The sequence below is a fragment of the Equus quagga genome, chromosome 8 (genome assembly GCF_021613505.1).
Source record: "Equus quagga isolate Etosha38 chromosome 8, UCLA_HA_Equagga_1.0, whole genome shotgun sequence".
NCBI classification, from domain to species: Eukaryota; Metazoa; Chordata; class Mammalia; order Perissodactyla; family Equidae; genus Equus; species Equus quagga.
Window position 1 is genome coordinate 51318030 of NC_060274.1, and position 23540 is coordinate 51341569.

Below are 23540 nucleotides of genomic sequence, written 5' to 3' on the forward strand. Positions count from 1 at the left end.
CTTTCAATAGCACATTACTAACTTTTAGTTTAAAAATGTTTGAAAATATATTTTGAAAACTTTTAAATTATTAGATCTTGTGTCAGTTAAGTTTATAAACCAAATCACAGTTCCCTGAGATTCTACAGAAGCATTTTACTCTCAATTTTATCTATGTGCTAAAACTAAGCTTCTGTGATTTTTACAAATCTGGAATTCTGTAGGGTAAGCAAAAGAACATGTTTCAGAAGCCAGATCATTGACTTTCTTGCTTCTTCCTAGATCATTCGATATTCTATTAGCCTCCATTATGCTTAAACATAAAGACTTTACAAAAGGTACTGTGAGGTAAAACTAATAGTTAGAAAATATAATCATTTAACCAACTAAAAATTTTTGTCTGTGCCAGAGAGGTACATTTGCTTGTTTGTTTTAGTGTTAAAACTTGAAAGGCATCTTCTGTAGAAGAACATTTTGAGGATGTATGCAAACGTACGCTAACATAGAAAAACTAGGACATTAGGAAAATACTAATTAATTTGAAAGGCTATGATTATAGTCAATGAAATAAAATATAATAATATGAAATATTATTTCTTGGCAAACATATAGGATGTTATATTATTACAGAGAATTTCTTTATTAAAAATAGGTTGAGAAGTTTCGAGTCTTAACTATAGACATACTTGATTAACATCATATTTAAGGAGTTTGCCAGTTTGCCTTTTTAGGCTAAAATTTCATGAAACATGACTTGTGTTTTCACTTAAAGTGAGAAATTATCTCTTTATTTAACAAACTATGGAAAAATATAGACATGTTTGTATTACAGGTTTTAAAGCAAACATTTTAAAATTTTAAAACATTTAAAATCATTTAAAATTATTTTAAAATAGAAAATCATTTCTTCAATTAATCTCTCTTTTTAAAGTGGTTATTTTTGCTGCTGTTTTCAAGTTGTTTGCTACTGGCTTGTCTCACAAGAAAATAATTCTTAAAATTCTTATTGTCCTTTTTAAAAGTGTGTCCTTTTTAACAAGAAGGTAGCGTAACATAATGTTTAAAGACGTTTGCTGTAAACATAGAGCTATGAGATATATAGTATAGTAAAATAGTCTCTTGCTGCTGACATGGCTTTGTAATGAGGTTTTTTCACTCAATAACATTGAGGATCTTTTCCGGTCTCCATATATATTGCTCTACATCAATGGTTCTCAATGGGGATGATTTTGCCCCCCCAGGGGATATTTGGCAATGTCTGGAGATACTTTTGATTGTCGTGACTGAAGGGAGGGTAGGTGCTGTTGACATCTAGTGGGTAGAGGTCAGGGACACTACTAAACATCTTCTGATGCACAGGACAGCCTCCCACAACAAAGATTTATCCAGCACAAAATGTCAGTAGTGCCAAAGTTGAAAAATCCTCATACATTTCCCCAAACTGACTTCCAGACAGACTTTCCAATTCACAATGTAGCACAGAATTGAGAAAGCCTGACTACCCAGGCCCTCACTAATACTGGAGATTAACAATCATTTTCTTATTTTTCAGCCTGATGGGTGGAAATGGTTTCTTATGCTTTTATAATTTTATTTTTTCTTACTACGTTTTAATAGCTTTTGTTTATTAGTTATATTTATTCTTGAAGATTCATTTTCTTAATTATTCTCCTGAGTTATCTCATCTTTTTCTTCTTGATATATAAGAGTTCTTTTATATAAAGTATATCACACGTATATATTTTACATATATCTTTTACTTCACACCCTAATACTCTTTTAATGAAATCACCTTAGGCTTAGAGAAGTGAATAAAATGCTCCAAGCTTCTTAGTCTTGGGGTAAAGAACTGAGAATAACATGGAAGCACCACTATCTCAGGTCTGTTCATGGGTCTGTTAGTGGGCCAGGACTTTGCTGAGAGCTCTGCTACATTCAGAGGCTGAACAGGTGTTACTGCAGGTAGCGGGGTCTTTCTAGCCCAGCCATATTAGAACCGTGGCCATTGCTTGCTTCTGGGGTCCAAATGAAAATTTTCTAATTGAGGAAAACCTTCTTTAAAAGGTCAGCAAAATGTCTCCTTGTCCAGAGGAGAGATGAAAAAAAGTGTGTGTATGTGTTGCTGTCTGGAGTGCATCTTCATTTTGGGATCACCTCCAGCCCTGCTATATTATTTCCATCTGTGATTAAGGTATCACTTTGAGGAGACAAAGTATATTTAAAATATATCACCTGAAAAAGATTACTGAATGTACTTACAACGAGAAATAGGGCAATAATCCCAAGGAATGAGAGGATGCCCTGTGTAACACCAGGGACCATGAGCATCATCATCAGGATTCCGGCAGTAATTCTTATTCAGCTTACTAGCGTCTGGTTCCCAGAAGATGTGCCTGCAGAAGCAACAAACTCTGAACATCACAAGATGCTCATTTTGTCTAAGAGGAACAAAAGGTCACCAAGAAGATATAATCTTAGCACATAATTTTCATTATAGATACAACACAAGTTTCTATTTGGTGTGAATTTGGCTTATTTTGTTTGAGATTTATTTTGTTGTTGTTCTTACAGGTTGGAAGCATGGTCTCTAACTCAAGACTATGGGACAGGGCTGCATAATTAGCATAGACAAAATGATGAAAGATTTTGTGGCTTTGCTTCACTTTAATAATTACAGTGGCAAGGTAACAATACCTCTGTGCATAGAAATGGAGACATATTGCCAAAAAAAGAGCAGATGACAAAGGAGATCAAGGTTATAAAAAAATACAAGCTATTGCAAAAGTATTTTTTTCATGTTTTAGAAATATATGAATCATCACTAGCAACATCACCATGACAAAGTAAAGAGAGAAACACTGAAAATTAATAATAATGTGCTAATTAATTAAATTCTAAAATTTCACTGGTCATATAGTTGCAAAATACGATTTTTTGACAAATAACTGAGTAACACTTCAGTCTTTCTCATTCTACATCTTAACTAAATTTATTACAAAAGAAAAGCAAAAATACTGTGCATTATTCTTGCCCACTCATACCGTGTCCTCTCATATAACTTCAATATTTATATTTACCTCAAGAAGATTAATGAAGTTAAATTCCACAAAGCTAACCTGAGCAAGCCAAAGAAAACTTACATCTAACTGAATTTGTTTTGGATTATTAATTACTACCATACTCAAATTTAATTAATGTGTCATTAAAAATAATTGAGAAGAGCTTGGACATGGAAACTTAAGGTATCTTTGCAAACTCAGGTTCATTTTCTGGACAGGAAACACATGTGGCACTGTAGTCCTATGTGCCAGATTTTATTATATGTGATTTGCGTATACTAAAATCTTAGACCAGCCGAATGAGACAGCCTTTTTGATTATGCTATTTTATATTTGAGGAAACTGAAATTCACAGAGGACAATTACTTTGTCTAAGGTCACATGGCTTGTAAGCAGTAGAACAGGAGTTTAAACACATGGCTCTTTCCAGAGTCAGTGCTCGGAACCACCGTGCTGCGTTACGTCCTCACTCGGTCACAGTTTGTTCTTAAACCAAAATGCTGCCATTCAACTTCATCATTCATCAATTTACTGCAAATTGTCTCCAAATGACTTTTAACTATTTCCAAAAGTTAAACCTAAACTCAATGAATTAACTGTTATAACCATTGTGGCCCCTGGTTAAATATGTCACATATTTCCAGCAATATGCTGGTAAAAGGGTAACAACTGGCATTTTGAGGTGTGCTTGGGGTGAGTCTTTGTTACCCTTGCTGATTTCTGTGGTGTAAATGCTTCCACCATAAACTACCATTTCCAATGTGAAATCACTGAAGGCAGAGTTGGTACAACTGTATCTCCAAAGTCTGTGAGAGCTAGAGCCAATCCATGAGGTTTCTAAAAATTCCTTCAAAAATATCAGTGTTGAAATCAGCATTTAATATTAATCATGCAAATTCCTGCCTTAATGAATCCCTTTAATGCTTGGGATAAAATCTAAACTTCTTAACACAGCTTACAGGGCTTTATATGGTCTTGCCACTGAAGAATTCCTTCTCTGTGGACACTGACCAAATTACGCTATGTTTCAACCTTACCAAAATTATTTCTGACTTTTAAACACTTCAGTCTCTGGGCTTTTGGACAAGCTATTGCTTCTGCCTGATGTACTCTTTCCCTACACTTCCTCTGATCAGCTGCTACTGACCGCATATGCCCAGCCAGTGCCCCTTCCTCTAGGAAGCCTTCTTGACCGCCTAGGTCTGGGTTGCACTTCTTTGCATTCCCATAGCACAAAATATGCTATTTTTCATGGTTTTTATATTATGGTATTGGCATTTTCTGTTTTCTGCTATTCCAGAGTGTGAGATACATGAGGGAAGAATTCTGCTTTTCTTTGCAGCCCTAGAGCTACATTGTCTAATACAGTAGCTACTAGCCACATAGGGCTACTGAGAAATTGGTGTGTGGCTAGTCCAAATCGAGAGGTGCTATAATTGTAAATATACACCCGATTTTGAAGATTTAATATGAAAAAATGTAAAATATCTTATTAATTTTCATGTTTATAATATGTATTGAAATGAAAAAGCTTTAGATATGTTGGATTAATAAAAATATATTACTAAAAATAATTTTGCCTGTTTATTTTTACTTCTTTAAATGTGGCTGTTAAAAAACTTAAAAGTACATGGGTGGCTTATGTGAGTGATTGCATCTTTATGTTAGAGAGCACTGCTTTATAACTATCACTATTTGCATTGAAGCAAATTAATTGAAACAATATCATCCACTAGTGAGTATATTTTAGAAGAGGATAAAGCTTTAAAGTTAAAGGAGGACTGGAGGCAAAGTGACTAAACGTCTCTGATCCCTTAAATTCTTATTCACACATACAGAAATATCTTTATAAGATTGTGACGGTCCAATGAAGTAACAGCTCATGTAAAGCAACCATGTTGTAGGCATTTGATCAAATGACACTAATTTTTTTTCTTTTATTCTAGTGCATATATTCTGGGGTATTTATTAAAAATCTGTTTTATGTCACAACTATATCTCATACTTCTTTTGTAATTTCAAACATATGAGCAATATTGCTAAAGTGGAAGATAACTTCTTTTCTCTAAATGTATCCAATGCCAAAATATCTGATTCCCTGAAATATATGGATTTTGAGTTACATATGCATTTAATTATAGAAAAGTTTTATGTGTCAAAATAAAGCTATACAATGGAAATCTCTCTCTAAATTTTTAGTAGTTAAGTGAATATGTAAAGTATGTGTATATATGAAAATGATCACACTGATTTTTCATGAACTGTTATAAATAATTCATTAATTATGAGAACATAATCATATAATGTACTATTTGAAAAACTAGATTTGCCACTTAATTTTACATTGTCTTATCAAGTTCATGTAATTGTTTTCTTAATATGACCATATCCTCCTTAAAGGTGGAGCCAAAATGTATGCCTACTTTTTGTTAATGTTCCCAATGGCACCTATCACAGAGCAGAACACATAGTAAACACTCAATAAATATGTGATGGATTGAATTGCTTATTTAAAAATTTGCTAAATAGAAAGAAAATGTTAATTGACTTGTACAGAATATTCAATCTAATGTTTTTATTAGATTACTATGATATATAAAAGAATAGAAAGAAATAGCAATGTACATATCTGAATATACCTATCTGCTATCACTACATAATACATATTGAAAGAAATGTACACACCTGTGTAAGTCCTCCATGTTCTTGTCCCACATTGAACATGTTAGTCCCGATCGTGTTTTGGATAAATTGCCCATGTAATTTTTGCCATTCCCACGATAACAGTCTAAACATAAAACATGTAGAAAGAAGACTAATGAAGCATAGAATGAAAATTTTTTACAAGTATATGAATTCATGAAAATCAACATAAAATTAAAACCAAGCACTCTGAAATCTGTACCAATAAAAGAGATTTAAATATCTCAGATTAAAGTATTTTTATTTTTAGCCAAATTTCCTCTTCATTAAAGTGAGAGTTCATGCATCAAATTACAAATTTAAAAAAAATCAAAGAAAAAATGAAATGAGTGGCTCTTAGGGACACTAAAAAAATGAGAATTTTTAGAATGACATACATATTTCCCAACATTTTCTTCTGAAAAATTTTACTCCACAGAAAATTCACAGGAATGATAAAATGAACACTCATATACCCATCACGTTTGTCGTGTTCTGATTTTTGTCTTTTACGAGACACACATTCTGAGTCACTCAAGCCAGCTGTTTTGCAAATGCTATCTCATTTCATCTGATTATTTTTCTCATGAATAAAATCAAGTTAAAGACAGGAATATTGCATAGGTGACATTTTACCCTCTTCAGACCATTATATCATGTGACACGTGACGTCAGTTTATTCCATTATTGGTGGCGAGTTTGATAACTTGGTTAAGTGGTACAAAGCAAAAACTTCTCTTTGTATAAATGACAACAAAAACATTGTTGGGGCTTTGAGACTAAGTAAACATCTTATTGCCAAACAAATTTTCACAAAATGGCTTAGCCATACTTTGATTAATTGTACATGAATCAGTTATTACTATTCTGGTTTTAAAATAGTTATTTTTCGATTTCTTTATTAGTTGTCATTCTTCTGTAAATGACAGTTTTTCCTTCTCCCTTACTCCTTCCGTTTAAGCATTATCGCTACTAGTAGTAGTGGTAGCAGTGGTAGCAGTAGTAATACCAGTGCTAATAGTAACAGTACTAGTATAAATATGGACTCATGGATTCTCTTTTTATTCATCGTTATATGTAATCTATTCCTGTTCATTTTGATGCTCAAATCATTCCAAATTTAACCAATGGAAGCCACTTTAAACTGGCTCCTGTGTCTTTTGACATGTCCCACTTTTTTTCAGTTGGGCAATTTGTATTCTATTAAACATTGATAAAAGTGTCCATAGTCTTTAATTTTTTTTTGAGGAAGATTAGCTAACTTTTAAAAATCACATAAAGAAGTCAAGTTCTTCCAAATATGTAAGTTGTAGTTCCACATTTGAAAAGAAACACCATTCCATATCTTGAAACAATACCACATATTTAAAAAGTGACTATCTATTAAACATTCCTAATTTTTAAATGAATAAAACCCGATTTGACTATAAAATATTATCTACCAATGTACATTAACATTAAGATTATTCTCTGTTTTAAACTTGGTAAACCATGGTATATTATCATTGGTTTTAAATATGCTACGTGGTTATAATAAATAATAGGTACAAGTCCCAATAAAAATTTTAAAGGAGTAACAATTTGTTCAGGAATCAGTTAACATAGTGAAAAAGAAGTAAAATAAGTATATCCAATAGTTATGTTTTTGTATCCATGGATCACATTTTGCAATAACACTATAAGAAATTTAAGCTTAAATATAAAAACTAAAATAGGATAGGATTTGATACAAATAATATAGCAGTCATTACCGTATACAATAAATTTTTTTTCAGAAATCATACACTTGCAAAATCTAATACTTGAACCTATGCAGAATATACCAAATAAAACATTTTCCTCTACCAGTACTTTTTTTTTTTTTTTGTATTAGGAAAGATTAAACTGTTAGGTACTAATTTCTTTAGATAGGCTCTTACTGAAGAAAGCAATTGTGCAATGCAGCTTATTGGTACTGCTTTTTTATACATCTTCATTTTTTACATCTATGTTTTCTGTGTTGGAGAAAGAGATCATCCTCACCACTACCACCTTTTATTTGAATATGGGCTATGAGCTAGCTTTTTTCCCCCAGTAAACTTTTTATTTTAGAATAGTTTTTAATTTACAGAAAAGTTGTAAATTGGTACAGATTACCAACACACAATTTCCCCTACTTCTAGCATCTTACATTAGTCTTATAGATTTTTCACAACTATTGAACCATACGGATGCATTATTATTAACTGAAGACCATATTTTGTTTACATATTCTTAGTTTTTACCTAGTACCTTTTCTATGTGTGTTCTGGGATCCCACACGATACCATATTACATTTAGTTGTCATGTCTTCTAAGGCTCTTCCAGATGTGACAGTTTCTCAGACTTTCTGTTTTGATGACCTCGACAGTTTTGAGAATTGGTTAAGTATTCTGTAAAATGTCCACCAATTGAGTTTGTCTGATGTTTTTCTCATGAATAGATTTGGGTTATGGGTTTTTAACGGGGCGACAAGAGTTTCTGAGCGCTTCTTAACTTGCTGGCAAAAAATATTCCAGCTTCATCTTGTATTTTTCTTGTCCCAGGCCTGGAACCATCAATTTCTCCAAGGAGCCCTTATTTATTTTAGCGATAAAAAGTCAGTAGCAGATAGAAGTGGGTGCCAGGGGGCTCATTGCTATTTGGTACCATCGTTTCCAGTCTTTTTCATTTGATAGAACTGGGCAATGTTTGTGTGTGTGTGTCTGTGTGTGTGTGTTTTCAGAGTAACCATTGATTCCTCTAACTCCAATCCACCACCGCAGAGTTCTTCCTTTCCTCCATTTCATTTGTGTATTTCCTTTCTCCCACAGTGAGAACTCTGATTCTGGGTAACAGCAATATGTTTGCTCATTTTCTTAATTCTACAATGCACATGAAATAATTTCAAAGCTGCTACATCCTAATACTAACAACAAACGTACACTTTAAAGTTTGAAATGTGTTTACAGTTATTTCACTTTACATATACCTAATGAGGTTACATGCAGTCAGAAAATTGTGCCCAAAAGTTATCTGGATTTTTTTTTTTCCGTCTCTGTAGTAATGGTATCCATTTGATATACAGATAGGCAGGCACATTTCTATGTTTCCTTCTATTATTTTTGAGGTTACTTTTTGAATATTTAAAATATTAATATCAGTTAATGGTCAAAACTATATGAAAACGTGTACTCAGAGAATTCTCATTTTCCCTTCTGCCTCCGTGTTTATATTTGTACCCACTATCCACCATTACAGGTAACTGATTTAATTAGTTTCCTGTTTATGGCTTCTGTGTGTTCTCTTCTCTTTATTTTTAGCAAAACTAAGCCCATATGTGTATATATACACACACACACACACAAATATATAATACAAATATGCAAATAGTTTGTATATATGGTCTATATTTGTATTATTGTATCCCATTCTTTTTTACTCGTAGTAAATCTCTTTATTCATTACTAATGGAATACCAAATACGTACTTTAGTAACTCGCTTTTTTTTAATTAATAATATACCTGAAAATCACTCCACATTAGTTCATGGAGAGTTTTATTATTCTTTTTGCAAATTCATAGTATTCAATTGTGTGTCTGTGCCAGAATACATTTGGCTTGTTTTACTATCACACAAAATGCTGCAATAAAAAACCCATGCATGTGTTTTTGCATATTGTTAGAGCTGTATATTCAGGTAGTAAATTGTTGGGCCAAAAGGTGAATGCCTATGGAATTTTATTAATTATTGTAAAATTCTGTTGCACTCGTAAGGGCAATATGTGAGAGTTCCTTTCCTCATACGGCTTTGCCAAAAGGTGGTGTTGTCAAGCTGCTGAATTTTTGCAAATGTATATGTGACAAATGTAGGTCTCATATTGTGAGACATCTCAATACTTAGATTTTACTTTTCTCTTATTATGTGTGAATTGAAGCATAATTTCATGTGGTTAAGAGAACTTTTACATCCTTTTTTTTTTTAGATATCTTCCTCTTCGTGTATTTTGTCCATTCTTTAATTTTTTTGGTCTTTTATTTTTCAATTTCAGAGTTTCTATATATTAAAAATATTTTCTCTTTATTTGTCATATGCATTTCAAAGCTTATTTCCCAATTTTTCATTTGTCTTTTGAATTTAAATATAGTGAGTTTGTTTAATTTTTTTGCCAAGGTAAGTTTTTGAAGTGGTTTATAATTTTTTTTCTTTTATTACCTCTAGATTTTGAGTGTTAATTAGAAAGCATTTTGCCACATCTAAGTTACACAGGCATTCTTCCAAGTTTACTTCTAGTATCTATGTGGTTTCCTTTTTTATGTTGAGATCTCTTATCCATTTGGAGTTTATATTCTGGAATGGTATGAGACCTGGAATTAATTTTATCGTTTATCCAAATGATTATCTTGTTTATCCATTATTATATTTTAAAAGTTCCTTTGTCACCCAGTGATATATAGCACCACATTTTTAATGTAATAAATTTCAGTAAGCAGTCCATCTCTGGACTCAGTGTTCTGAGTCCTTTTCAAGATTTTCTTTAGTATACTTACATTTTATTCTTCCAGGAGAACTTCAGAATCAATTTGTTTGATATCAAAAAAAGACTTGTTGACCTATTTATTAATATCACATTAAATATATAAATTAGCTTATGTATAATTGATGTATTTATGATGTTGAGTTCTCATATCAAGAACAAGGGATGTTTTTCTACATGTTAAAGTACACTTTTGTGGCTTTCAGGAGTTATTTAAAATTTTTATCACATAGATTTTGCACATTTCTTTCTAGTTAATTCTAAGTTTCCACCAGTTTTATTGCTATTATAGATGCACTTTTCTCTTTAATTAGATCTTCTAACCCATATACGAATGCCACTGATATGTGTATATTAATTGTATATTCTGCTACCTTAGTGAATTTTTTTATTATTTGAATTCAGTCTTTCAAGTATATTACTACTGTATCATTTGCATAAAAAGAGACCTTTTGCTTTTTTACCCAACCAATATGCCTTTTTATCTAATTGTATAGAATACTATCTCCAATACAATGTTAAAGAGAAATAAAATGTAAAATAAAATATATTCACAATGTTAAGTAGTAAAGAAGATAGTAGGCATTCTTATTTTCTTTCTGACCTTAATAAGAATGCCTCTAATGTTTCCCCATTAAGTTAGTGGTGGTTTTATGACAGAGATACATACACACACAGATATATATATGTATGTATATATATGTATGTATATGTATATGTATGTGTATATATATATATATTTACACACACAACATCTGTGGGGGGCGTGTGTGTGTGTGTCTATATATGTATGTGTTAAAGTGTGAATATATATGTTAAGGAAGTCTCTCTATACAGATATAGATATATGGATATGTGTGTCTATATATTCTATAAATTCTTATTTGAGTACTTTTGTGGGGAATAGGTGAACGTTGTCACAAGAATTTCAAAATCTGTCGAGATTTATTATATGATTGTTTTTCTAAGATCTTAGATGAATTATGTTAATGGGTTTCTAATTCTGAAACTTTTTTGTCTAAACTCTACCCAATCATTATGTATTATTTTCCTAATTTCTTTATTAGACTGTTCATTCAAATTTCATGTAGGATTTGTATATTAATATTCACAAATGAGATAAATCTATCTCATTCTTTTTCTGTGCTATCTTTATCATGTTTAGGTATCAATATTACAATTCCATCATAAAAATAATTTAAAATTTTGTTGTATTTGTTAAGCTACAGAGCAATTTAGGTAGGAGTGAGATTATCTGGTCTGTGAATGCATCTAAGCGTGATATATTTTTGGTGGAATAGTTCATTAACAAATTTCTATATTTATTCTATAGGAATTATTCTAGTTAAGGTTTTTTTCTTTACCAGGATCAATTCAAATAACTTGAATTTTCCTAGTAAATCATCCATTTCATTTTCAAAATTTTTTACGTGAGGTTGTATAAAATAATCTCTTATGTTTTCTAATTTTCCTGTTTCAGTGGTTATTCCTCCCTTGATAATTATATTTTTATAATTATGTACAGTCATGTGTCATTTAACAATGGGAATACGTTCTGAGAAATGCATTGTTAGGTGATTTCATTGTTGTGTGAACATCGTAGAATGCACTTACACAAATCCAGATGCCATAGCCTACACCACACCTTGGCTATATGATGCTGATCTTATCAGACCAAGGTCATTTATGCGGTCCATCCTTGACTGAAATGTCTTTATGCAGCACATGACTATAAATAAAAGCATCTTAATACACACCAGAAGTTTATAAAACAATTGTTCTCATTTGCTTTTATCACTCACAAATTATCAGTAATTGTTTCAGTGAACAAGACAAAGAAGATGCAGCTGGTACCAAACCTCCCTTAATCATTGATTTCAACTTTATTTCCAACTGACCTTTAAAATCTGCCAGAGAACAGTGAAAGTGACTGAAAAGGGACTCATCCCCTCTTCTCTCTACAACTGTTTTCAGAGTCGCTCATGAAAAATGTCACTAAGGAAAAAGTTAAAGGATGGAAGAAGTATGTATAAGGCAATAAATCTACGAAATGGAGCTTTAAATTTGGCTTGGACTTTTTAGGATAATTTAGGACTGACCATGACCATGACCATCATAATTAAATTTATGTGAAAGATTATGATTATTTAAAAATCATAACTCCCATTTCATTATATACCAATGAATGCCCAGAGCCCAACATTATTATTAATCTTTGACAAATTATTTCTTTTTAAAACCTATTTCAATCTTAATTTTCTCTACAACTGCTCCCTGAAACAATTAACTTCAATGGCGTCTATGTTCCCAAGTACAACGGTGATTGATCCCAAGCCTCACTGCTACCCATCACCTCCACTAGTAATACTGGGGTCCACATCACTCTCATCTCTTGCCTGAATTACTGAAACAATCACTCAATTGATTTCCCTGTTTTGGCCCTTCTTAAAAGTTCTGGCTATTTTCCATAAGGCAGCCAGAGTTGTCCAGTTAAAACTTAAGTCAGACAGATTGTTAAATTTCCCTTCACAGAACCCTACAACAGAGCACTTTCTCTTTCAGAATAAAGGTATAAATCCTGCCAATTCCTCTAAGACCCATGCAAAGTTAGCCCAACTACTCTCTAACTTCTCTTGCTACTCTGTCTGGCTCATTCTCTACCAGCCACAACAATGTGCTGTTTCATTCCTTTAACTTTTCAAGTACTCTCCCATCTCATGTCATTTTCATTTGCAGTTTCCTCTACCTAGAATGCTTGTTATATAATATATGAACATAGCATATGGTTCCCTCCCACTCCTTTCAGGTTCTCCTTACATGTTACCTTAATACGTAAGATCTTCTCAAACTATTAAAATATAAAATAGCAACCCCTCTTTTTTAACTGGGACATTTTTCTCTCTGGCATGTACCACAAACTAACTTACTATCCCCACCTCAGTTTTTTATTTTACTTCTTTTCTGTTTGCTGCAAATTAGTTCGATGAGGTAGAGAAGTTTATTTTGTTTACTGGTATATGCCAGTGCCTAGAACTGTGCCTGTCACTAGTATACACTCAAATAAATAAATAAATGTTGAGCAAATGAATATGTAAAAGAAATCCAACTTCAGACTTGACTTTGTTTGCTAACCAGCAAAACCAGTGCAGAAGAAGTAGATAATTCTGCTATAAAATGTGAACTCCCTTTAGACATTTCCTCTGAATTTAATCATGTCCACACTGCAAAATGTCAGCTATTACCTTGTCCACTTGACACGTCACATTTTGGAATTTGGGAGCAGTAGCCAACTCGGATGTTTGGATCAGCGGTAAAACACCAGGGTGACTCAGCCCCATCTGGATTTCGGCAATAATTTTCTCTTAGATCCCTATTGAGAATAAGCATGTTAATGTAAGTTGCCTGAGTTCTTACAGTGGTGAAGTCAGGACTGTTACATTTCTAGAACCCCAGAATGTATGCAAGTCTACAAAGCAGCGTCCTAAGTTTTAGATTTAGGATAGATATAACAACTTAGAATTCAGTATACACAACTGACACTGCCCACATTACTGAAATAAACGCTATTAGATGTCAATATTTTCCTTCCACAGGGCTGGCGTTCCACACAAACACTACTGCTTTGTAAAAGAGAGAAATAGTACCACTTCATTCTTCTCACTCATTCTCAAGACTTGGACTCTCAACTATACCATTTTTAAAAACTGGCCTGTTTATTATGTTTTCATGGCCCATATATAACATAGAAACGACACGTATCTCTCTTTGCAGAAGAATGGCTATTATTAACAGTCATTAACAATTCTCATTTAAAATAACAGTTCCACCTATTCAGACATTTACCACAAAAAACACAACAGCTATTTCTTCCTTGAATTCTGTATTCCTTTGATTTATTTAATACACTGCAAGGATTTCTTTTAAATACAAAGTAGTTCTTCCTTGATTTAGAGAAGTTACCTGAAATATTTATAAACATTTCTGCAAAATTAAGGCCTAATTATGCTGTAGAATATCTCACTATAGAAGTTGCCAGTATAGTACATGTACATCCTTTCTTTCTTTTTTTTTTTTGATGAGGAAGATTGTCCCTGAGCTAACATTTGTGCCAATCTTCCACTATTTTGTATGTGGGATGCTGCCACAGCATGGCTTGATGAGTGGTATGTAGGTCTGCACCTGGGATCCAACCTGCAAATCCTGTGCCGCCAAAGAGGAGTGCACAAACTTAACCACTATGACACCAGGCCAGCTCTTGTACATCCTTTCTTGTACCAGTGATTTAATTAGATGTTTAGAGTTCTCAGTAAGGAAAAAGTCTACACTAATATTCTCTGTATGTAAAAAGAGTCTACCTTAATACAAGATTCACATTAAATAAAATGTAGAATTTATGGGGGCTGGCCCCGTGGCCGAGTGGTTAAGTTCGCGTGCTCCGCTGCAGGCGGCCCAGTGTTTCGTTGGTTCGAGTCCTGGGCGTGGACACGGCACTGCTCATCAGACCACGCTGAGGCAGCGTCCCACATGCCACAACTAGAGGAACCCCACAACGAAAAACACACAACTGTGTACCGGGGGGCTTTGGGGAGAAAAAGGAAAAAATAAAATCTTTAAAAAAAAAAAAAAAAACTGTTTTAAAAAAAAAAATGTAGAATTTATGATTTGCTCTCCTGAAAAATGCTCTCTAATTTGAAGCAAGTGTGTACTTTCTTTTTATAGATCTGTGGCTAACAATATAACAAAATTAATATTCAATCTATTGGAAACTATATTATTTACATCGCTTAGGTCCAATCACAAGTACTACAATTTCATTAATACCCAAATTGACCATTAGGAATGAGAAGTTTTTAGAAAGAAGCTTGGGTTTGGTTATAAAAATCAATAAGTAATAGTTTATCCAGTCAAAATACATCCTGATACAAACCATTATTTAAGGTTATAAGAACAGCGATTACCAATAGTTAAGACCATTGTACAGCAAGTTTTGATAGTTATAACCCATATTCAAGCCTTTAGCTTTCTTATAAAATGATAAAATTATTAATTGAAAAGTTGAAGAAAATCTTTTATTTCTTTTAACCAATTTATGCTTTAAAAATTTGTCAGTACAAAATATGTGCATTGAGTTTTACATAAAGTTTACAGAAATTTGCAGTTTTAGGTAAATAATTGCTTAGTTAAATTATTTTGAGTTGTTAACTTACGACAAGATAATTAAATGGAGATCTAAGGCTATCAAAAGTCTTAGTTTAGGCCCACTCTGTATCCAGAAGCACATTACCCTAGATTAAGCAAGAATGAGAGCCAAGATTTCCCCAAATATTTTTTCCTAATTTCTTTCCCTTAAATTGAAAAGGAATTGTTTACAATTACTAAATCAGATTAGTGACTATATGATTCATGTAGATTCATCATAGTAAGTACTGTTTAGTTATAGTGTTTTAAAAATTGTCATTTGTAAGGAGTCTCAGTACTGGGGCAAATAGTGTTTAAAACAACCAGAGACACCTTACCAGCATACCATTCTCTGCTAGAGCACAAATAGCAAATGCATCAATATTGTGAACAAAATGTTGAGTCATATTTTATCATTTTTATAACACACCTCACTTTTCTCTTTTTGATATTTATATTTGGTTATCTTGACCAAATAACTAAATTAAGAAAGGATGGCTTAAATTCCAATAACATACAATAACTAAACTTTTGATAATTTTTAATTGTGAGATGTGTGAATTAAATTTCTATAATTATTCTCTTTTTCTTACAGATGAACTTCATTGGGTATTTGCACACACACAATTTCTTACTAGACTATTACCAATCATTAGAAGTTAATGAAGGAAAAGTGTGAACGGCACTGACACCGTCTCCTTTGTCCCTCAACTATTCTTTTCTCATTTTCTTTGCTTCCTCTACTTTGATATTTATTTCGGAGTTCTGAAACACAGGGGTCAGGAATAGAGAGTGAATATCTATAAATAAAATGGTGGGAATAAATGCACAATGACTACAAATTCATTCCTATTAAATGAAAAAATCATAACAGATGAATATGTACTATCTAAGCAAATACACTGAATTAACTAAAAAACCAAAAACAAAAAAACATAAAATATCTCCTCTCTTTAGTGGAGGGGCAATTGGTGCTCACAGTTCTCCATCTTGAAATGTTAAGCTCTCTTATTAAAAGCTAATTACATAAAGTCAATATATATTATTTATAGGTGCTATTTCAGCAAAGCCACTATGAATGGCATTTGTGTTATAAATTTCAAAAGCAATCATTTTATGTTCCTCGTAACAAGGTGGACAATTTAAAAACACATGGCTTGTGGCTCTATCTGTCCAACAAAAGTCAAGTGGTGAAAAAAAGCAGCCAAGGAGACGGCACATAATAACTATATAATTGATATTCAAGGGACGTTTCCTTGGCTGGATTCATCTAAACAATTGTTTTACCTCTCCACTTTTTAAAGCAAATCTAGAAATAATAGAAAACATTGATTTAAAATTTTTTACATAATTTTGTTTTGAGGCTGAAAACCTAGCTTACCATGTTGACTGAAATTAAGGTATGCCTCTTCTTGTAAGAGAAAACATATGCAACCTCCCCGAAAGTTAATACGAAAATTTAAGAAGGCACTAGTTTGAAACTTGCCTGGTTATCTTTACCACTAACTGGTTTATTAAATAGACATGCAAGAACAAAACTGTGATCGGACACCTAGAAATGTGTTTCCCAAAGCACAGTACATCAGTCATCTGATTTAGAATTACCTAAAGTGCTTGTTAAAATACATATGTGAGGTCCAAATATCAGTCCTAAGGAATCAAAATCTCTGGGTGGATGAATCTGCCTTATAAGTCCTGATTATCCCTAGGTACACTAAAGTTTAAGGATCACTAACACAGAAGTTAGTAAAAAGTAATCACTCTGCCTCATTTCCCCACAGCCTACTGAAATTTATAATATTTGCCTAATTTACTCACTTGCATTTGAAATTTTCAGGAGTTATATCATGCTGATGAGGATACTGGGAATCCCAACGCTGACATGGAATTCCATTCCAAATGGTATTGATGGTGCCCCGGTAACCTTCTCCTTGACCTTGAATGCATTCAGTTGTTTCCATAGGGATATCTGTGTCATTCATAGTACTGTGAGCTATTGGTAAAAAGAAACACAAACTTAAATAAAATCTTTCAACCTGTCATCCTCCTCTTAGAGTTCATTTGCATTTGTATCACCAAGGTTTTCTGTCACATAGGTTTTTCTAATAATTGAGAGGAATAAAAAATTCAATTTATCGTTATTACTATCTCACTCAACCTAAAGGAGTAAATTAACATGGTGGACTCAGTTGTGGCATTTCTCTGCTTATGAAATGTAATATTCTAGCTTGGCTATATCTAGATCCATTTGAAAAATCATGGTCTTAGAGTATTTAAATTTCCTGGATCTGTCTAGTCATTCATTAACATTAGATGTAAAATCTCTCTATTTATTAAGGTTTAAGTACAGCATATATATTTTTTAAAAATCACTTTACTTTCTTTAGAAATTGAAAAACATCTATGAGTAATATAGTCACTAAATAGGGAAAAATTAAAAAGCACTGTGTTATAAGTTTGGCCATAAAGAAAAAGTAAGAAAAGGAAAATTAATGTTGGTCTAGAAATCAAAGTTACAAAAAAAATTGAATTTATCATTATCTCCACTCCAATTTTTCTTTCAAACATTAAATTAGTTTATTTGAAAAATTCTTTAAAGGCATTATACTTTCATATATCACTATAACTTATATATGCCGAATACACAGTATTTCTGAAATGACCATACAAATATTGCTAAAATTAGTTTTCTTAAATACGTATAAAGTTGGCAACGGTATTAATCATGGTTTCCCTCTAATGTGATTATATTCTAAGCTGATATATTAAATTTTTCTTTTTAATCAACTTTTGGCATTAAAAAAGCAAATCAGTTGTTCCTAGGCAGATTTATTTCTTGCTTCTTTCCTAGTGCAACTGCAATGCTTCTCATACTTCATAAAGATCATTAAAATCTCAGTAATAAAATAAAAAAAAGTACAAAATTATAATTTTACCATAACTTAGGCTCCCTCTTTTTGTCTTTAATATTTACTTGCTTAAACAAAATATAACAAACATTCTGGAGCAACTAAAATTCATATACCTTTTCAAAAGATACATGAAAATGTTTACGGTTCAATAAAGTCAATGTAAACTTCCCAGTTACCTTTAAGTTCTTAATGGTCATTCAAGATGCCTCTGAATAAAACTCAGGTTGACACTCTCTAGAACAGTTTAAGATTTGAACAAAAGTCTTTGATTCATTCATTCTGGGATTAGATGTATCATTTCTCAAAGGAGAGGTCAGAATTAGACATGCCTTCATAGGCTAGGGATGTCTATAAAAGTGTTCCACATTTATTAGTGTAAATTCTTTTAAAATGGCTCTTAAATTTTTTTAAAATTTATTTCTTCTTTCAAATAATTACTACCTTATGTGGCTGAATGTTTCATTTTATTGAGTTCCATGAAAACTAAGTAGAGCCTAAGTTTCAAGCTATTCTAGGAAACTTTGTAAAAAAATGAAGGAAGATTAATTACTGACCATTCCAACCACTGGAATATGTTGTATATACAGGTTTTCACGAATTGACCTTTTAAAATCCTTTCTTCAGCTTATTTTAAAATGGGCTTTTATTTCTTATGTATCTTCTTAAAGGAATAGAAATGTCTCAGAAATATCTTAAATTAAAAGGAAATTCAAATGGAGATGAGAAAATGTCCAGAGATTGACCCATAAAATGGTCATTGAGAGTACATAGCCTAGAGAATTAATATATATTGGTATTGGTAATAAGTATCAATTCAGGAAGAACAAGAATTGTTGGGCTGGGAGAAATAACTTGTATAGAAAAAGTTGGTGCTGGTTAGCCAAGTGTTTTATGATTTTAATATTATCTAAAGTTTTTTGGTGAAACAGAAAATAAGATGGATTTCATAGGTCCCAAGGAACTATATTTCCTCAAAACAAATTCCACTAATCTGCTATACTTCTGAAGATTTGAGTTAACTGTTAAATGATTTGAGAAGACTAAGCATGAGGGGGATATCTTTAAAGGGTTATAACTCTAAAACAGGTTAAAGGTCAAGCTTATACTGACACATTCCATATCTAGTTATAAAACTAGGATGTGCAAGAAGACAAAAACAAATGTCTCCAGGAATTCATCAATTCATTAGCTTAACATTTTAAGAAAAAAAGTTTTGATTCTTCTACATCTTGGTCACAAGCTCCTGGGTAGCAAATTCATGTCCTTGGTCAGAACTCAGAATCCTAACAATGGGAGTAAGGTCAGAGGTAGGGCAGCCAGAGCAAAAACACTTCCACACATCTTCTCATGGTCTTCCTTGCCTGTCTTGGGTACTTCAACTCTCTTACTTTCTTAATTATTTGTGCGTGTTTTATTTTATTTGTTTATTATTAACCCATTTTTCTCAAGTATTACTCTGGCACTGTGAACATGTAACAAAAAAACCCAGTCTTGATGAGTCCCGATGTCTATCAGGGCCACCTCTGTCTCGATACAGGTCCATCACATCTCACTGAGAACACAGTTTGAGGCTGAGCCCATCAGAGATTAACACACTCTGCTCTTTGGACATTAGTATGATTTGTCAGATAGCAACCTAAACAATGAAAAAAGGAATATGAAATTCAGACATGATTAGAGATTTGGCCATTATATGATGGGCTGTCTAAATGTTGAAACAGGTGCAGAGGGCTGTTTCCTCTTCTGTGTGAAGGCAGCTTCACACTATAAATCTATGCCTCGGTGGGGGTGAGAGAGTCAAACTTTATGTCTACAGTGTAAATATAAGATTAAATATCAGGTATCAATTCTAGAGTGTGTTATTAGACAAGTGCAATTGGATTTTGCAAGCAATTTTTTCATAAATATCTTTTTTAAAATGATGCTCTTGTAGAAATGACCCATGATAGTTAAAATTTGAAACAATATGTAGAGCCTTAAACTCAAAAATAATTTGAATTGCACTGCTCTTTATAAAAAGAGGTGATTATTAAAGAAATATTGTCATAATTCATTAGGAAATCAATACCTGGAAAATTCAATGAGTAATTTCAAGCAACCACATGATCAACAGAAAATATTAAGAGGAATGATAAAATTTAAAAGCTAGTAAAAGATAAATACTTTCCTAATTTGAAGGTAAAGCTTTCAAATTTTAGGAGTTTCTGTGAAAAGAAATATTACAAAAACTAAGTCAAAGAAAAGACCACTCGTACATCAGGGAAAATATTTCACTGTTGAGTGATACACTGAAATTTCAGTGTCAAGTAAGAATACTTGAATTATTGGTACTAACTTTGCACCTCCACTGCAGAGTTTCCTAAGATTTAATTAAGGAATCTTTCACTTTTAAAAATAGCAATCATAAAATCCTCATTTGAACAATTATGTTGAACAGCTTTTTCTAAACTTTCATTAGTATATTTTAAAACCTTTGACATAAACTTATTTTTAGGAGTTACCAGATATTTATGAAAAGAAAATGTAAATTAAAATGGTTAAGTAAAAACCAAAATTTTGGTTTGGGAGTAAATAATTTGTATTATTTGACTCTAATTTAGAGGTAGAAACTTTTTAGTTTAGGAAACTTTTGAAATTATAAAAACCGCAGAATACAAAGAATTACTGCACATTAATGAAATACAATATTGTACAGAATATATTTCTACTTCTAATTTCATTAGGCCTTGCTATAGAGTGAATGTTGTATCTCCCTCAAATTCATATGTTGAAATCCTGATCCCCAATGTGATGGTATTAGGAGGTGGGGCCTTTGATAGGTGAGCCCTCACAAGTGGGATTAGTGTCCCTTCCACTATATGAGGACACAGTGAGAAGACAGCCATCTAAGAACCAGGAATCGGGCCCTCACTAGATACTGAATCTGCTGGCACCTTGATCTTGGACTTCCAGCCTCCAGAATTGTGAGAAATAAATGTCTGTTGTTGGGCCAGCCTGGTGGCACAGTGGTTAAGTTCACATGCTCCACTTCAGCGGCCCAGAGTTCGCCAGTTTGGATTCCGTGTGTGGACCTACACACCTGTTGTCAAGCCATGCTGTGGCAGGTGTCCCACATATAAAGTAGAGGAAGATCAGCAGGGATGGTAGCTCAGGGCCAGTCTTCCTGAGCAAAAAAGAGGAGGGCTGGTGGCAGATGTTAGCTCAGAGCTAACCTTCCTCAAAAAATAAAGAAAGAAAGAAAGAAAGAAAGAAAGAAAGAAAGAAAGAAAGAAAAGAAATGTCTGTTGTTTATGAGCCACCGTTCTATAGTATTATAGTATAGCAGCCTCAACCAATTAAGACAGGCCTTATCAAGGTATAAAGAATCTAAATAATAATATTATGATTTTTTGTCTTTTATTTTAATAAGTACCTATAACTTTGAAATATATAACCTCAAACAACTTGATGGTTTTACTTATTCTTGTGTTTGAATTCAGTGAAAACATTTCTTATATTTTAACTACAAACTAGCAGTTTTCAAATAGTATTTTTCTTTAACTAAAATGTACCCTTTGAAGTTAGTGCATTTGTATTTATCCCATTTGACATTCAGCTGCTAGAAGCAACACCATAAATAAAAATTACATAATTCTGGAGACAATGTATAGAATAAATATACAGGCAAAAAAGTATATCTATTAGTACAAGTTAACTGCATAGTTTTCATCAATAAATAAAAGTTATTGTGAGACTTCGTGCAGCTGTTTGATAAATATTATCTGATGAGGACTATGATGAATGATCTGCCCATAGACTGTGTAACTGTGATATAAATGTTAGACCTTTGCTGCCTTCACTCACACTTACTATTCAAACAAAATGAATTATTCCTGAGCTGCAATAAAATAGACTCCTTCAGCTGTCCTACTGATATTTATATGTCCTATTTGATATTTATCAAAATTTGCTGCAAAAACAAAAATATTTCACACCAATTGATTTAGAAAGGGCTATTAAATGTTGGGAAAGCTATTCCTTTGGACTTAATACTTTAACATGGGACGTGAACAAGGGAAGAATTTTAAAGAATCTCTAGTGGGCAAATGAAATGTTAAAGAAGCACAGAAATATTCCCAAATATCAGCCGGGGCTGAACAAGTTTAGCCAAAGCAACACGTACTTAAAATACTAAATGCCCACATACACAAATGTTTTTGCAAGAATGTCTACCAAGCTCATACTGAAAATACCAGGAACTCTTCTGAGGGTTCCTCACAAATAAAACATTTGGCCAGGGGTGTCAATAGTAGGCACCCTTTGGAAGCAGATGCAAAGATATTTATATGATCCTCAGTGGCCTATGAGTGAAGGAATGTTTTTCTTTGATGACTGACACAAAGTTTTCTGTTTGGAAATGCTTTAACGAAAATAACATTTGCTGTTGAAATTTTTCACTGTCCTGTCAGGACATGATCAAATACAGTGGGTGCCTCTTGGAACATTAATTTCACTTTGCTGGTGTGGATGTGTCATGATTTGATTGCTACAATATTTGGTAGAGAACTTTAAGTTTTGAATAGATTTTTTGGAAAGAATGAACATTAACTGTTATATAAATCTTGGGACAAACATCTTGCCTCCTGAACAGAAAGAGTCTAGTAGAACAAAATGACTAATAATAAATCTGATCCATTTTCTCCAGGAAGCCTAGCCAAATCCTTGCAGAGAGACCACATGGCCCTGATGGAGGTCCATGAATGGCAACTGGAGAATGTGAGTGCATATATATATTACAGAGAGCCATAGCCAGGGCTCTGTAAGCTTTACATGGACAAGTAAATCCTTACATTTACACTTCCCCGTTCCCTCCAAAAATCAACATTTCGCAGTGGTGATAATGTATTGCTGTTCTTTTGCCAATATATAGAACAAGTTCCTTCATAGGCCATTGGACAAATACCTGATTATTCCTTGGAGTAGGTCAACCCAACCCAATTCTTATTTCCAGCTACTAAAGAGCAACTAAAATGTAGGATTTACTTTATGTTAGTCCCCAGAGATTGAGAACAGTCTGTAAAGCTACTCTCCTATCAACAGACTTGTGCTCTTCAGACCACGAAGGACAGGATCAGGCTCAATGGAAATTTAAAGAGCTTCTTGTTTTAAGATTGACATGGGAAAGTAGCATAAAGACCTGCAAAGTACAAACCTC

General features: G+C 32.8%; 1 protein-coding gene across 4 annotated transcripts in view; it reads right to left on the reverse strand.

The window, feature by feature from the left end:
- Positions 1 to 23540, reverse strand: part of HGF (hepatocyte growth factor) — a 74987-nt gene that overhangs the window by 15071 nt on the left and 36376 nt on the right. For all 4 annotated transcript variants that reach the window (XM_046670603.1, XM_046670604.1, XM_046670605.1 and 1 more), the window contains exons 8-11: positions 17253 to 17427; positions 13499 to 13626; positions 5724 to 5826; positions 2239 to 2372 (exon numbers count right to left, since the gene is read on the reverse strand). In XM_046670603.1, coding sequence (XP_046526559.1) covers positions 2239 to 2372; positions 5724 to 5826; positions 13499 to 13626; positions 17253 to 17427 — 540 coding nt within the window. The remainder of the gene's footprint in view (positions 1 to 2238; positions 2373 to 5723; positions 5827 to 13498; positions 13627 to 17252; positions 17428 to 23540) is intronic.